The sequence below is a fragment of the Sus scrofa genome, chromosome 13 (genome assembly GCF_054392235.1).
Source record: "Sus scrofa isolate SSC_HxYL_T2T_F1_AM1 chromosome 13, Sscrofa_HxYL_maternal_Yorkshire_Landrace_v2.0, whole genome shotgun sequence".
In the NCBI taxonomy this organism is placed as follows: domain Eukaryota; kingdom Metazoa; phylum Chordata; class Mammalia; order Artiodactyla; family Suidae; genus Sus; species Sus scrofa.
Window position 1 is genome coordinate 83,651,807 of NC_139395.1, and position 17,113 is coordinate 83,668,919.

General features: G+C 51.9%; 1 protein-coding gene across 15 annotated transcripts in view; it reads left to right on the forward strand.

The window, feature by feature from the left end:
• Positions 1-17,113, forward strand: part of IFT122 (intraflagellar transport 122) — a 73,369-nt gene that overhangs the window by 46,318 nt on the left and 9,938 nt on the right. For 5 of the 15 annotated variants that reach the window (XR_014823822.1, XR_014823818.1, XM_084989485.1 and 2 more), the window contains 6 exons: positions 2,924-2,977; positions 5,731-5,892; positions 9,868-10,034; positions 12,621-12,792; positions 14,197-14,299; positions 16,156-16,296. Coding sequence is in view for 5 of the 15 variants with exons in the window: in XM_084989485.1 (XP_084845611.1) it covers positions 2,924-2,977; positions 5,731-5,892; positions 9,868-10,034; positions 12,621-12,792; positions 14,197-14,299; positions 16,156-16,296 (799 nt within the window). In the remaining 10 variants the exon portion in view is untranslated. Of the gene's footprint in view, positions 1-2,923; positions 2,978-5,730; positions 5,893-9,867; positions 10,035-12,620; positions 12,793-13,860; positions 14,300-16,155; positions 16,297-17,113 lie in introns of those variants that run through there. The other 10 variants (XR_014823819.1, XM_084989484.1, XM_084989486.1 and 7 more) reach the window with 7 other exon arrangements.

The window sequence follows — 17,113 nt, forward strand, 5'->3', positions numbered from 1 at the left end:
TAAAGCCTGACACAGAAGGGCCCTCTGATGGATTCTGGCTGCCTGTCTTGTTAGCAGTCATCCAGGCACAGCACCCAACCAGTGGGTGCCTTTATCATGGGTATCAGCACTTACTGGTATTAGGTCGTTAGTTACACAGTGCTGGTTTTCTCGGCACTCTGCTGAGTGCATTGGAAGAAATAGTCAAGTTCTCTGATTCTGACCACAGCGTCACTCCACTCAGATGTTCATGGCATGAGTCACAGCCTTGATTCTTGGTCGTTTCCTGGCCTCATCTAGTAAAACTAGAGAGATGGTTAAAAACATTTCACCCTTTTCCACACATTGGAAAAGCCCAGCTCCATCTCTGAGATAGGTTTTCATCTGGAACCCGAGCTGGGGAAAGGAATGGCTTGAAACCCCTCTCCTCTGTTCCTCTCTCCCCTCCTCTTCCCTTGTCAGGTCTTCTTTTTGCCCATACTCCTGAGCTGGTGGGGAAGGAGTTGCAGACGTGTGTGGTGTCCACCCTGTGCTGGGGCGAGGCTTCTAGGCAGGAAAAGAAAGTGGACGGAGGCCAGGCCAGGACCCAGCAGCCTGGGTGGGGAGCAGCTCTGTCTGCTTGGGCTGGATGACCCCAGGCCAGCTACGTCTCTGGGTGCTTCGGTCCTCCCGTTCCCACAGCGGGCACAGTGAAAACACCCCCGCCATGCCTGCACAACGCAGTGTCACAAAAGGGATTTTAAAACTGCCAGTGGTTGTACAAATGCCAGGCATTATTAAAAGTAAAATCATCACACTGTAATAATTTTATTTTTAGATCTATTAAGTGTCAGGAGGATGGTAACAGAGGAGGGCTGGAAGAATGGAGAGGAGAGAGGAGGCAAGTCCAGGAGGGCACTTCCTTCTGCCCCACACAGGAGTGCCAGGAGGGGAAAAGGGTGATAGAGGACTCCTAGACTGTTTTTTTTTGTTTTTAGCCTGGAATGAAATTAGAAGTCTTCCTTAGAGAGTGTCATCTGCTTACACCCAGGCACTCAACCTCAGCCTCTTGCTGGTATCAGCCAGCCCTGCCAAGCACGGTACCTTGGGCACATCAGGTGTCAGCACGTGTTTGAAGGACAAAAACTAAACTGGAATGACCCTCCACATGTTTAATGACACTCCAACTCTGTATCCCCCAGATACTCCCTGAGAATAGAAATTACTGTGTTAAGCCCACAAGATTTTAACTACAGACTAAAACTTGATCATTTTTGCCAAATTCCAAGTGCCCACCTTTTCTTTTTCATCTGCTTTGCCAAGTCACCCAAGTACACTAGGAGGTACCGGTGTCCCCACTAGATGGCAGAGGAGAGCTGCTTAGTACGTGGGGATGCGGCCCTGCTCCGTGTTCCCACACTTCCCTTGGCTTGAGGTTATCATGGCCTTGTGACTCTGACCACTCTGACCAAGGCATCCTTGACTCTGCAGAATGTGTCAGGGCTGAAGGAACTCGGAAACAGGTTTCTCACGGTGGCAAGTCCCAAAATCCTAGCAGAGCAGGATTCCTTGCTAGCTTGTCCCTGTCCCTGGCAGCATGGCAGCAGGGAGGGTTCAGGCCCCCGGCTGGGAGTTCTCAGAGCCAGGCCTGAGACCTTGCGTGCTCCTTCTTTCCTTTCTGCCACTTTGCTCCAATATATCTGGAGACCTACTGCCTGGCAAGAAGGTATTCTGAGCCCTCCATCCCTTGCTCATGTGGACCCTGCCTGACCCGTTCAAGGGATCCCTCTCTTGTTACTGCTGTGCAAGGCTCTACTTCATCCTGCTTCCTGCTGTGGCCCATGCCCAGTGGGTCTGTGTTCTCCAGGGCGTCTGGTTCATTGTTATATAGCTCTTAGCTCAAGGAGGTTCCATGATCTGTTTAATCTCCTTGCCTCCCCTTTTAGAATATTCCGAGGGGGATGAGGGCCAGGTCCCCAGCCCCTGACAGGATGCCTGGCCCTGAAGGATGAGATGATGAAGTCACATTGTGGTCACCTGTGAGGCAGCCAGAGGCCAGATGACTTGCTCATTTCCCCATTTCTTTGGATGGAGGATGTTGTGCAGCTAAGTAGGGACACATGTGGCCAGGATTGTCATTGTGCTTTTTAAACTCTGAGGGTTCCTGGACCTGGACATTCCCCCAGGTGTGTGTCAGCCCACTTCATAGAGGGCTGTGTAAAGGAGCATGCCTGGATAGAAAGGGCAGCAAAGCCACTAAAGATCAGCCTGACGTGCAGGGTTATGCTCCTCTAAACCACTTGCAGAATCTGATAGCGCCAAGATGCTTAGCTAACTTCAATTGCCAGTGGAAAACTGCCTCAAAGTTCCTAGCAGCCCATGGGTTAAAGTCTCTGACATTACTGTACTTGTAGGATTTCCCTAAGAGTTTGGCTTCCAGGGACTGCAGTCCCTGCCTCCCCCTTCCTTCCAGAAACCATTTGTGTCCTTTGTCTCCCTCTGTGCCAGCACCACGGGCTCTGGGCACCCTGTGTTTGTGCCCTGCTGGTCAGTGTGGCTGTCCCTGGTCACTGAGGTGGGTCTGCAGTCTCTTCCCAGGCAGTCTCGCCCCATGGCTGCCACCTCAGGGCTCAGACTGGCCTTGTCTGCCCTCCTTCTTAGGGGTTCCTCCCAGCCAGCCCCATCCGTGGCTGCAGGATCCCAGCTTTGTTTCCCTAATCACAGAGTGAGTGATGAAACCAGGGCTTCTTTGCCATTCTTCGTGTGGACAGATCCCAGGGATAAAGCCGTGCCTCCCTGGGTGGCAGAACCCTCCCAAATACACGGTGATTAATCAGTGCTCATTTCTTTCCCTCCTCATGGGCTCACTTTATAAAGCTTGACTTCCCACCCATAGCCAGTCACCCACTTGTGCAGCTAGAAGGTAGCTGATTTGCTCTTTGCTCTTTGCTCTCTTCCCCTGTAGGCCTTCACCCGAGTGCAGGACTTCCGCTATTTACAGCTCATCAGCAGCATCGAGGTGACAGATGGCGTCCTCTTCTCAGGGAAGCGCAGACATGCTGACAGTGCTGTACAGGCAGCTCTAGCAGGCGGGGCCGAGAGGACACGGGGACAGAGCCCACGGGTGTCTGGGCTTCCTGACCACAGCCTTGCGATGGGGGCAGAGTGCCACGCGGGAGAACTGGCGTGTGGGAGCAGGGAGGGCGTCTGCCACTTGGCAGCTGGGGGAGACACGGAGGCCCTTCCCTCTGAGCTTGGGTTTCTCGGTTGTGAAGTGGAATGAAACCTGCCTCCTGGGGTTGCTGGGGGGTTTAAACAGGTTCTTGGGAACTGGATTTCCTCCTCCCTGTGGCTGTTAGCTAGTTACCACCCCACAAGGCGCCCACAATGTGCCAATGTAGGAGGCATTTCTCAGACCACATGGTCCATATCCACCCTCAGCTGCAGACCCTGGGGAGGGAGGCGTGGCCCTGAACTGGGTGCTGGGGAGCTCTGATCCCTTCGCAGCCCACCTGGGGACAAAGGAGCAGAGTTGGAGGCTAGTTTTGCCCGCACCGTTTGCTAGGTGATGGCAGACAGTATTCATCATTCCCTGTGCCTTCATGCTTTCTGTCTGTCTGTGAAAAGGTGCACACATTCTTCCCCTAGCAGATTTATTGTGAGGCTATGAGAGTGTGAGACACAGTTGAATCCACATATGGAAGCAGCGAGGAGATTAGCCAGTGTCTCGTCCCTTCGATTCAGTACTGCTTTATAAACACCTGTCGTGGACCGAGCCATGTGCTGAGCCCAGTGGGCAGAGAACTGAGTGGAAGAGAGGCCTGCAGGAGCTCACAGCCTACTCGGCTTAATAATAGGTGCCATTTGCAGTGCCTGCTCTGTGAGCACACGTGATCCTGTGTACATGGTTCCAAATCCTCATAGCAACTTAATGAGGCAGCTGCTGTTCTTACCCCTGTTTGATAAATAAGGAACCTAAGGCTCAGAAAGGCTATGTCACGTCTCCAAGGCAAAAAGATCAGCTGGAATTCAAGCCAGTTCCCTTTTCCAAACTCGTGCTGTCCTTACTCCAGGCCATGCTGTTTCTGGGCACTCCACGCCCGACACCCCCTCTCCCTCCCCAGCACAGAAATAAGAGCAGCTGCACGGCATGGCAAAGGACTTGTTCAGAGTCATCTGCCCAGTATGCCCAGTACTGCTTATCGTCGGGGGCCAAGTTTGTCACCTGTTGTGGGCCGAGCCATGGATCTTCTGGATCTAGTGGTCTCAATCCAAAATCATGAAACATAATTTTCCTGTATGCAAAAGTAACCACCCTCCTTGTGGACCAGCTCTGGCCATCAATCACATGTTGTTGAGGTCATGTCACTGCTTCTCCGGGTATGCTGTGAGCTGGGCCAAGTACACTTATCAGAAATGTCCCTTGCAAAAGAGTCAAGTGCCTTTGAGTGAGGATCCTTTTTGTTTGCTCCAAGGCCTGAGTTGCTTGCTTCTATGCATCAGCATTGTTCCCAAGAACCCAGCCTCCTTCCTGGGCCCCTTTGACCATCAATGAGGTGGGAAGAGAGCCTCTCCATGTGGCCCCCACCCACTGAGTGCACTGAATGCTTTGTATTGATTGTGGCAAGATCCCAGGGCCTGGGATGGATTTGGCCTAAATCCCGTGCCTAGTGAGACCTATTTCCTTATCTCTGCAAGGTTTGAATTCATTTCCTACTATTAGGAATTAGTGTATTTGGCTGATTAGCTTAAACTATTTGTAGTTTGGGGTTGGGCCTTTTTTGTTTTTTGTTTTTTTTTTTCCTTTTTTTGGTTTTTAAAAATTACTTCTGTTATTGGGGAAGCATGCTGCCTCCAGCTGTTAGAACTTTCACCAGCTTGTCTAGGAGTTTGATTCAGTGTCTCATCTTCCTCCACTGTGATATGCTTGCTAGAAAACAAGCAAAGAGAAACCGCTGAGGATGAGGACTGGTGCTATTAAGTGTTTACACATACTTGAGCTGTAGACTAGTGACTGTTCCCTAACACAGGACGGGGGGTGCAGATTACTTCTCACCCTCAGCACTGCTTCCTGTCTGTGTGTATGCATGTGAGTGAATGCGTACATGGGTGCTGGGGACTGCCAATAGTTTCTGAAGGCAGTATTAATGTGTAACAAAGAACATTTGGAGTCAGACGAACCAAATGCCAGCTCTGTGTGATTGTCACCTGCCCTCTTCTGCATCCCAGCCTCCCCTCGGTGTGACACTGGGGGAGGACTACCTGGTGCCTAGTGGGTGCTCAGCACATGGCATCTCTCGCCTTCTCTGTAGTGAAAGGGAAATAGTGAGACTCCTTACCTTTTGTTGGTCTTTTTCTTGGGAAGAAACCCTGAACGCTCTACTTGTCCACTGTTAAGAGTCACAACTCGGCCAAACCAGGGGTCTTGGGAGCTGGGGGGAGCTCGGAGCACCTCTGAGCGGGCAGCATGCAGCATCCTCACTCTGCAGTTGTTTCCTTGGAAGAGCGTACACGGAAGCAGCCATAAGGAATTTCCATTAAAGTTTGCATCTCTTTTGATCTTCACTCATCTGGAAAAAAAAAAAAATCTGCTTTTGTTGTTAAGCGTTCCCACCAGAAACCCAGGTGAGAGACACAACAGCCCAGGAGCCAGGCTTAGGTTCCAGTAGGAAGGCCCAGGGGCTTCACTGGAAATAGCAACACCTAACCTTTGTAAAGGCTGCTTCCTGTCACGGCTGCAGAGGCCATTTCCTGTGCTTCTAATTTTTCCAGGAGAGGAAGAAGCGGGGAGAGACCAACAATGACCTGTTTCTGGCAGATGTGTTTTCCTACCAGGGGAAGTTCCACGAGGCCGCCAAACTGTATAAGAGGAGCGGGCATGAGAGCCTCGCACTCGACATGTACACGGACCTGCGCATGTTTGAGTATGCCAAGGTAACCCAGCCACAGCCCGTCACTGCTGCGCCGTCCCGCCATCTATGCCCAGAGGTGGTACGGAGGGATGATGCCCGTGGCCTCGGAAAGGGTGTGGGCATATTGGTAGACCGAGGACCCAATGGCAGCCACTGATTAGAGCTGACCTAATATTGACCTTTAAGGCTGACACCAAAAGGGACAGGGTATGACGGTTCAGACCTTAGTGACAGAGCTGGATAGGCTGTGAGTCCTAGCCAGTGTAGTCCCTTTGTTAAAGGTTTGGGGTTCAGGGCTTCAGGGATGTCTCCCACAAATTCTCTCAGAGCCTCGTTATAGGCCACCAAGAGCCTGTGCGCTCATGGTTCTGCTGTCATCATACAGGGCACCGGGTTCCCTGCAGCCAGCTTCCTGAGCTCTTGCTCTGGCTGGCACTGGGCTTTGTGCTGTGACGGTCCCTGCCTTCCAGTGTGAGCGTGGTGTGCCCCATTGCTGCATGGGCAGTGAGGAGATGGCCTCTGTGTTAGGGGGCCCCTGTTAAAGTTAGTCTCCAACAGGTCTGGGCCTTTAAAGGTATGTGAGGGAGGAGTCCCCTGGTGGCGCAGTGGGTTAAGGATCAGCATTGTCTCTGCTGTGGCTCAGGTTGCTGCTGTGGCACGGGTTTGATCCCCGGCCCAGGAACTTCTGCATGCCACAGGTATAGCCAAGTAAAAAATAAAAAATGTACATGAAGGAGGTCTTCCTGGAGGAGCAGCTCCCGATGGCTTGTGTGAGAATGAGCCTCCCTGAGGAGCCCAGACCATCGGGACACATGTCCCAGCAGTGTAGCCCAGCACAAGGTGAGAAGCGGAGTGGGCACGTGGGGTGGCCAGGTTCTTCCTTCCAGGTGGTGCCTTTGTTGACCTGCCTCCCAGAGGCTTGAGAATGTGAAGTGAGTCATCAACCTCAACCAGTTAGAGGCTGTTAATGGTAATGAACTAGCTCACAAGCTCAGGATGGGAAATCCTCCCCGCTTTTTTCTACTTTTCTCTTCCTAAAGATGGCTGTGCTCTTTTATCTTCTACCATCTCTGAGGTCCTGGGTCGCTAAGATGTGGCCCAGGCTGGTCACCTGTGCCTGGCTAAGCCCCTGCCCCCCCCATCTGTTCCTTGACTCCATCCCTCAGATCCAGGGACTTTGGGTGTCCCCCTTTTGCCCTCTTCAGTTTTTGTTACCTGCCCACCAATGTAGCAATGTGTTCACATGGAGAATACCTTAAAAACAGCATTAAAACCAAGGACGAAAGCTTGAACTAAAGGATTGAATCCCTGGGGGTAGGATTTAGGCATTTGGAATAGCTGGTTGTGGTTGTTCTTCAGGACTAACAGCTCCTGGAACCTCTGAGAAGTCCCAGTGGGCAGCTGTGGCACAGGAGATAGCACTCTGCGGTACTGTCCAGAGAGTGGGCGTGAGTCCTGGCCACCCTGTGGGTGACCTGGGGAAAAAGGCTCTTCACTTTGCTGAGCCTCCATTTCCTTCTCAGAGGGTAACCTAGCCCAGCTCAGCTTAGTTCTGAGAATTGCACAAAGTACTGAAGGAAGAAGCCCTTTACAAAGGCTGCGCAGTAGAATGGACAGGAGAATGAGTGGGGCCAGGCATGGCGGTCCTTCAGACCTCCCTGGGCGGCCCCGCCTGGCACCTCCGGTGGGCTTCGTGCACCTGCAGCCCCACCCAGGAAGGCACCCCATTTACACAGTCTGTCTGGTCTGCCTCTCCATGGAGGTAAACACGCTGGGGGTGTTTTTGGTTTCAGTGTTTGATCACAATTCCAAGTAGGTTGGTTCTGTTTCAATCCCCTCATAGTCTGAGTTTGAGAAAATGTGTACATACACATTATGGTGGGGCTGGGGGTGGGGAGATACAGTGCTTATTAACATGGCATGTTTTTGTTTACTTGAAAATTGCTTCCCAAGATTCAATCTGGTTTTCGGAAAATTTTTAAATTACATTCCCACGTACAAATAAATTGTACGCTTTCCGGATAAGTGACATGTTTATATGGTGATAAAGGGAATTATAATGCTCTTAACTCTTATGTAGTATGTCCTTATCAAAATCACCAAGCATGAGAACATTGTTTAGTCTCATTCATCACTCGGCACGGCCTCTTTCTGTCCACTCCAGGACAGAGTCTTTGCCCTGGCCCCAGATAACGTATAAATTAGCTTCATGGAACCAAAGAACCTTTGGAAACCCAGTTTGTTGAGCCTTGAAGGACCATTTAGACTCTGCTTCAATTAGGCTAGAGCTCTGGGGCTGGAGGAAGCTTAAGCCTGTGGGCTCTGTGCCTGGCTGATCTCCTTACCAAGGACCCTTGACCTTTCTCACCACAGGCACCCCGGGTCCACTGAGCACTCACTGTGATGTCTGTCTTCTCCAGCTGCCCTGCCGCTAAGGAGCACAGGTGGTTCTGTGCTCCTCACTTAACCAACCAGGTTAGCAGGGCCTCTGGTTTCTTGTTGGAATAAAGAGTACACTCTGCAGCTCCCAAGAGTAAAGGCTATGTCTGTAATGGCCTAAACCAGCCATCTCTAGATGGTCAGCAGCTGCCTTCCAAGCCCTTGCTCTCCCGTGTGTGTGCTCTGCAGAGCCCACAGGCCAGCAAGGTGGGCCTGCCTTTTATTGGACTCTCATCATCAGGGTCTTGATGCACCTTCCACCCCTGGAAAGAATTGGTTGTCTTAGGCCAATCTAATATGTTACTTTAGGAGCTACACAATTACCCTGAAAGCAAATGGAAAAAGAGAGAGATAATTGTTCAAGTGGGTTTTTAGCATACATTGACTGCTTTTCTGACAAGCAAGTGCTCATCACGGGGAAAGGAGTGCTTTTTTGTGCTTTCTGAGCTCGACATGGTGCAGCCTCTACAGGATACATTATTCTGAGACAAACCACTTCTTAGGAGGAATGCAGAGCTGGTCTCTAAGCACCTCCAGTTTCCCTTTTTGAAAAGCCCCACCTTAAAAATTGTCAGCACCAAAGCTGCCTCAACTATGGTGACCCCCCACACAAAGATTGTGGGTAACTGTATCCTGCCTGAAAAGAGGTGATTTTTGGAGGTGATTTCTGATGCATTCTAGGGCTGCTTCAGAGAAGCAGCCAGGGCCCTTCAGATGCCCTCTTGTGCCTATGGCCTGACCCCTGAGCCTCCAGATCCACAGGCTTCTTTTCCTCCACACCCCCTCTCCACATCCCTTCCCCTGCCTGAGCTCCCGCATGCCTCCTGCAGACCTGACCTCAGGACAGGGTCTGATACTATCTGGTTGAGAAGTAATTAATCAAAACCACCTGTGCTCCTTATTGGCCCTGGGCAAAGCCAAGGGGACATGGCCCTAAGTTCAAGCAGCAGAATGTGAACAGAGTCAGAAAGCAGAACCAGTAATACTTGCAGTGTGGTGGCGGCTGAGGACTCTTCTAGACTGTAAACCATTTTATCTGTATAAGATTGGGGGACCTCATACTCAGCCTCACTCAGAAGCATGTGGTGTCACCCTTGCTTTCTGAATAAAGATTTTAGGTCTGAGTATTCAAGATTGGGTAAAGTCAATATATGGGAATAGTCACATATACATCAGACTCTGTATGAGGCAGAAACAAGTACCCTGATCATAAACCTTCCATACTGTGGACTTTCTGTACAGTACTCCAAAAAGTCTGGAAAGTGTTGTTTAGCTGAGGCACAAATGTCCATTAGTGGGAAGGGCAGGAAACATTGAGGGCCATAGTCCTTGACACTGTCTGAGTGCCCCCAGGAGCACCTGTGAGGCGGCCTGGGCGCCTCCTCCCTTGGCACCTGGACCTCCCTCCTGTCTGCCCCACGGGACCAGCTCATGCCTATATCCTGACTGCCTGCTGCAGCCAAACGGTCCCTTCCTTGCTCCAGCATTCAGCAGCCTGACGTCATGCTGGAGCAGGAAGTTCTAATCTGGAGTGTTTTTGTTTGTTGTGCTTCCTCAGGATTTCCTTGGATCTGGAGACCCCAAAGAAACAAGGATGCTGATCACCAAACAGGCCGACTGGGCCAGAAATATCAATGAGCCCAAAGCTGCTGTGGAGATGTACATCTCAGCAGGCGAGCACAGCAAGGCCATAGAGATCAGCGGTGACCATGGCTGGGTGGATACGTAGGTTTTCAGTCCCTTCCCTGAGAACATTTGGCAGCATGTCATGTCACATCAGCTCTTGGTTTTGCCTGACAAGGGAAAAAGTAGTGTTTCTCTAAATATCTAATCCAAAGTTGATAGTGATCAGCTTTGGGGAGACACAGAGATTGAATGAGGCAGTCGCTGCCTTTGAGAAGCTCAGCGAGGCTCTGGGGGAAAGGGTGGCAGGGAGGGGTGGGCGAGCACCCCAGGCCTGGGGCTGCCATTCCCTGAATCCTCATGAGCACCTTGGTTCCCCTCTCACACCCTCAGCCTTGGTGTTTTCATGCCCACCTTGCAATGAGGAAACCGCGGCTCAAGGACTGAGTGATCACACAAGGCTAGACAGCAGGGAGTTGGTGGAGCAGAGCTCCAGACTGATCTCAGTGCCTATGACCTGTATAATGGTAGGACTTGCAAAGAGCAAGAAAAGTCCTAAGCATGCCAGGGAGGGGCATAGCCATTCTCAAGGGAGGAACCTCGGGCGTCTTCTCCTGGGAAGTGGTTTTTGCGTGAAGCGCCTTGGACGGATTTCAGGAGGTAGAGATGGTGGGAAGGGAAGGATGTGCAGAAGAAATAGCACAAGTTGGCCAAATTTGGGTAAGGGGTCCAGAAGAGGGCAGGTAGAGGATGCTGACTGTGGGCAGGGGCATCCGGGCTGGCCTCACAGGGCACCAGGGGCTCTTGGGTGCCAAGTGGAGGCACTTAGATTTGTCATTTGGGGGTGGGGACCCCTGGTTGGGGCCGTGCTGTCGGAAGCCCATTCCGGTAGCAGGTAGAAGGGAGGGAAAACTCGAGGAGGGAGACCAGTGCAGAGGACCAGGGGTTAGTGGGACAGCTGAGGGAACAGGAGGGACGTGGGGGAGCTGGACTGATGGGACCTGATGTGGGGGGTGGGGGCTCTCAGGGCAGCACTGGCAGCTGATTCTGAGCTCTGGGCCTGTTGGCTGGTGATGCCACTCGCTGAGACAGAAAACAGCACTGGGGCGGGGCTATGGGACAGAGGTGGATTCCAACTTAGGACTCTCAGAGCATCAGACCTTCTAGAGGGAGGGCTTTCCCCTCCCACTGTCAGGGAGAGTGGGCTTCGTGTTCACCTGTGTATGCATGTGCGTGTGTGTGCACAGTGCCAGCTGCCACGGCTGCAAAGAAGAGGTAAGGGAGCGGCCCTTGAGCTTGGCTCAGTCTGAGTCCTGAAGGTTGCTGGTTGTTGTGGAAACCACACTGTTGTCCCCAGGTGGTTACAGCTCAGGATTCAGGAGGGAGGGGGCTAGTTGAGGACTACATCGCCCTGAACCCCATCTTGTGCTTGGTGTGACCCCTCACAAAGGGACCTACTACCCCATCTGTCTCTTGTCCAAAAATAACGTTTCTTGAAGATAAAGGTGCAGATTTTGCCCTTGCAAATTATTGCTTTTGTGGAAGGGGTGCTATGGGAGAAAGCCAGGCAGATTTAGGGCCCCTGTTCAACCCTCTAGTTTTTCACATCACTTCCATTTGTAGCTGATATGTATCTGGTTACCCTGGGGACACTTAACTAGTTCAGAAAAGAGACTTTAAGCATGTTCTATCCTTTTTCCAGGTCTGGATGGAAAAGGTGCCTTTCCTCCAGAGACATGTGGTTTAATGGGTGGGGCTGGGGGGGTTCTAAGGGTTCCTGTGCCACCTTTCCCTAAAAATGTGTCCTTTCTCTGCCAAAAAGTGTTATTTTTAGCCACCATTATTATTCTAAGTACAGATTGACAGGCCTCCCTGAGCCTGCCTGTCTCTGAGACGGGGATCTGTTACAGCTGCTTCCCCTTCTTTTCTCACAAAGAGCAAGCTGGGTAGAACCCCCTTCCCCTGGGAGAGCTGGTTTTGCTCCAGCCTGGTCTGACCAGAGGAAATAAGCACTTTCCATCCAGCCCCCATGTCCCCATGAGCTGTGGAGGAGCTGGTGCCCACTGGGGAGAAGAGGTGAACCCGTGGTCCCTATGGCCCCTCACCCATGGTCAGCACCTTTCCTCCAGAGCTCAGAGCAGAACCCGCACATGCCTCTTCCTGTGGAGGTGCTGTCACTGAAGGCTTTATACACCTCTGCCTGTGCTTTCCTATAAGAATTCCTGAAATGGTGGTGGAAAGGGCTGTGTGCTACTTGCTGGCCACACAGTCTTGGGTGGGCCACTACCCTCTCACTCTAGCCTTGGTTTTCTCTTCTGTAAACTGGGAATGCTAGCTCCACTCCTAAAAGTGGTGAAGGGTCAGTGAGATCACACAGGTGAAGACTCATGGTGCTCAGCTTAAGGCCTTTAGCTGATCGGCAGATGTTTATTTCTAGCCCCAGATCTTGCTGGATAGGTTCGTGATTCCTGTGAAAGGCATGAGAGCAGGAGATGGTATCCTTCACAGGCAGCATTTCTGGATTATGTGTTCACTCAAAACCTCCTATCGAGCATCAAGAGCCATGGCACTGTGCCATGCCCTGGGGCCACCAGCAGAAATCGACACCTAGCCTGCTCTTAGGAAGACCCAGATGTCCCCTGCACCCCTTCTAGGAGCTCATCTCCTCCCACGTTCTCGCCACTGCAGGCTCATCGACATTGCCCGGAAGCTGGACAAGGCGGAGCGGGAGCCCCTGCTGATGTGCGCTCACTACTTCAAGAAGCTGGACAACCCTGGCTATGCTGCTGAGACCTACCTAAAGATAGGGGACCTGAAGTCCTTGGTTCAGCTGCATGTGGAGACCCAGCGCTGGGATGAGGTGAGCATAGGGTCACTGCCTGAACCCCGGGCGACAGGGGACCTGGGAAGTATGGGGGAGAGCGGCTGTGCTCATTGTGGATGTGAACATTGGCCTGGCAGTTAGGAGACTCACCCTTGAATTCTCTGAGCCAAATGTCCTGGAGGGCCTTTCCATATCGTTTGCTGATTCATTCATTCATTCAGAAAATCCTGCTGGCCTGGTGGCTCTGTGCCCACCGTGTGATAAACACTGGGGATGGGAGGATTAACACGGCAGCCCCCACTGCCTTCTGCTGATCTGAGCTGCTTCTGACCAGCACCATGGGCTTGACGCATCACTGACAAGGAGGCACACCTGTGTGACATTTAAAGCCTGCTGGGTGGCATTGTGGCAGAAAATGCCACCTGTACTTTCCAGGTGCAGGCTGCCAAAGCCATTTCAGGGGCCAGCTCCTCCTCCTCCCCCTTGCCACTGCCTCTCAACTCCTCTGTCTTGAGGGCTGGTCGGAAGACAGGCCAGTGGGAGAGACAGCTGCAATGAGGCTGGCACAGCAGCTGATGTGCTGCGCCTCTGTGGCGTGACTCCCACCCTCCAGCTCACTGGCTACCTGTGCCCCAGATAGAAATCCATTCACGAGGGGTTAGCTGTGCCCACAGTCCTCACCCACCCCTCCCCACCACTGTGGTCTGGTTATAGAGCCCTTGCAAGGCCTTTTCTAGGATGAGCTGTCTGACTTTTGTCTCCTCTCTGAGTGGCTCCATTTGGTGAGGTGACAAGGTCACTGATGAGAAAAGCTGGGGCTGGAGACAGAAGCAGTAATGGCTTCTCAAATACACTTACCAGGAGACTTCTCCAGCAGCATAAATTAGAGCATCTGAGAACAACTCAATCCTGGCTGTGCATCGGGCAAACTTCTCCCCACTGCCATGTACCATCCCCCGTGACTCATTTCCGGTTCTCCTGGCCTGACAGGTGGTTCTGGGGCTTAGATAAAGCAGTCACCAGGTTCCACACAGCACCACGCCCACAGTCGTCTTTGACAGCTAATAAGCTGTGATGATGATAATGTCAATTCTGTTTCCTTAGGTGTCGCCTGCAATTAAAAGAAATCTGTTTGCAGCGCTACAGGAGCCCACGCATACCCTCAAAATAAAGTGTTTCCGATTCTCTGCCGCTTCTGTGGTCCAGAAACAGACTGTGTTGTTATTGAATCCAGTCGCTTGCATATTGCTGTTAATTGCCTTTTGTTTTCAAAGAGCTGATTTGTTTTTGCGTTTCTGGGGGTTTGGGGGGGAGGCATGCTCCCCCTCTGAATTATCAGGCTGGCAAAATATGACATCCCTGATGGATTCAGCCGAGTGCCGTGTTTTCCTGGGGTCTGTGGGGGCTGCTTTATTTAGAATGTCTTTGCTCCTCCTTTAGGCCTTTGCTTTGGGGGAGAAGTATCCTGAATTTAAGGATGACATCTATGTGCCCTATGCTCAGTGGCTGGCAGAGAACGACCGTTTTGAGGAAGCCCAGAAAGGTAGGCCCCAGAGGCTGGCACCTTGCAGAAGGGGTAGGAGAAGGCACTGCCAAGACATGCAGATCAGGAAGGCTGCCAGGCCCTTCCATCGTGGGCCCAAGATAGATGACTTCATCCTGCGGGTATGATGTGCCTGGTGATGAGGACTGTGGAACCATGGGAAGAATGCAGGCTATGGAGTGGGACACACCGGTCCACCTGCGTGAGCCTAGGCTTTGGGCAGGGCCTTCTCCGCTCTGAGCAGTGCCCTTCCCGTCTAGTCCTCACAGCAGTCCTGTGATGGTGGTACGATTTTGTGGTTGAGAACTCTGAGGTAGAAGAGGTAAAGGGATTTGTGTGAAGTCCCACAACAAGGAGGTAGGTAGCAGAGAGGAAATTGGAGGCAGGTGGGTGAGGACAGAGTGAGAGAACTCTCACACAGTGACTGGCCTGGGTGGTTCTTCTCACCCAGAAGAGAACTTGGGTTCTGTTTCTGGCTCAGGTAAACGGGGTATCCTCTGCTCCTTAGCTTGTCCACTGGCAAAATGGGCTGCGCACCAGCAGCAGAAGGAAGTATAGAGCTTCCCCTGGTGATGGTAAGTTCAGAGTGTGATGGCTTTCTCCGTGTGGAACACTGGCTGGGCGCTTAAGCAGGTACCTTGCATCTCGCCTGCAGCCCTGCAAAGATGTGGAGGCTAACCGTGCCCTGTGTAGTCCCAAAGCCAGAGAGGGGCAGAGCCAGAATTGGACCAGGATCTGTCTGCCTGGGGAGCCTGATTCTTCCAACTAGGTTTTGCTGCCTCTCTCAGAAGTGTCCTCATTGAAGCTGGGTGTGTCCTGTTCCCTAGCGTCCCTTTTGCACTTCTCTATGGGCATAGTTGCTACCTCCAGACACATTTCAGAGTGTCTCCCTGTTGGAGCTCCTCAGCCAAGAGCCCCATTGAAAGACAGTGTGTTCTCACCGCTTCAGCATTCCCAGAGCTCCCAGTTGCTGAAGTGTGTGCATGTGTGGGCAAAACACATCAACCTATCCATCTGCCTATATCTGCCCTTCCAAGAATCCATCGCCATAGTAACTTGGTACTCAGACAAGAGATTGGAGATGAGGATGGAACAAGGCCAGACCTTTTCCTTCCTTAGAATGGAGGATTTGGGTCATCCCAGTGCCCATGTGTGGGCGAGTGTCACAGCCAGAAGCACTTTCTTGGCCGCCTCCAACATCCCAAGGGTCTGGCCACAGAAAAGAGACTTAGGAAATCTCTGTTAAGTGGATATAAGAACGATTGAGGGTTTTATTTTTTTGTTTTTGGGGGTTTTTTTGCTTGTTTTCACAAATGTTTGGCTGCTAGAATTGGGCTGGGTTTTCCAAGGTTGTCATCAAAAAGCACCCAGTTGAAGACCAACCAAGGACTTGAAGTCAGGCTCAGGGCTGTAACCTTGGGTGCCACTCTTCCTCCACCCTGTGAGCTCCTTTAAAAGTCTCTGTAGTTCTCTTGTAAGGATCCAGTGAGGGAGAGAATCAGGAATAGTAGCACTCTGTAAACCACCAAGCCCATTAGTGTTACCTGGAGATTCACAAGGCTTTGTCCTGGAACGGGGTGGGTGGGGGCAAAACCTCGGTGGCAGTGAGCAGCCATTCTGTCCTCAGACCTTGCCCTGGTGTTTGGCCCCTCAGCATTCCCTCTCCCATGCCTTTCCCCAGCCCCAAAGGCATGTATCTCCCTGTACTTTTTCAGGATGTAGCCTCATTTATTTATAGCTCTTGGCCCAAGAGGCACATCTCAGCCATGAGATGCCCTCATTCCACAGCAGCCCCTGGCGAGCCCCTCGGCTTCCATCCGATTCCCCTTGTGGGGTGTGTTTGTGTGCCCCTCCAGCGTTCCACAAGGCCGGGCGGCAGGGGGAAGCAGTCCGGGTGCTGGAGCAGCTCACGCACAATGCTGTGGTAGAGAGCAGATTTAATGACGCTGCCTATTATTACTGGATGCTGTCCATGCAGTGCCTCGATATAGCTCAAGGTAAGTAAACATCAGCCAGTGCTTGTTTTCCCCGGCCCTGCTCTGGCACCAAGATAAACATCGGAAGAGCTGGGACGTTTTAATTAAAGCCCTGGGCTTGTTTATTGGGTGTATTGTCCATAACCCTGTCTTGCCGCAGCATAATCTGTTGTGTCATCTTTTTCCAGTTTGCCCATAAGCTTAAGGCTGGTATGAGGACCGTCCTGGGGTTACGGTTGGGAGGTCTTGCCCTATGTTGTTAATTCAGAACATATCTCTCCCCTGCTACCTGGGAGCCCATAACTGGACCTGGCTGATTACTGGTTTAAAACAAATTTAATTAAATGAAAAGATGAAAAAGAGATCACTTTACAATAACATGATCCAGATCCTCACTGTCCCAGGCAGGAAGATAGCTTCGATGTTGCTTTCTTTGACAAGACTTTCAGGATGTACTGAGGGAGTTCTGGGCGCGGTGGAACCAAAGCCAGCAAGCAGGAGGGGGGAGAACGCTGGATTGGAGGCAGCTGGGTGACTCGTAACACACCTCATCTCTCCCCTCTACACCCCAACCTGTAACGTGGGGGTGATCCCGCCCTGCTCCACTCATTAGGCTGCTATGAGCCTTCCAGAAGCATGGTCATAGTTGGAAAACTGTGGAGCCCTGGCGTAAGGTGGTGTTTTTGTGTTCTGGCCAATGATATGTGATTTGCTAAGAAAGCACAGGGGGAAGAAGCAGGGGTGAGTGTGAATGAAGTACATATCTGTCCACCATCACTGCAAGGTGGCTCTGGTATGTCAGGGGCTAGTGGTCACCCTCCTGCTGCAGCTGGCCCTC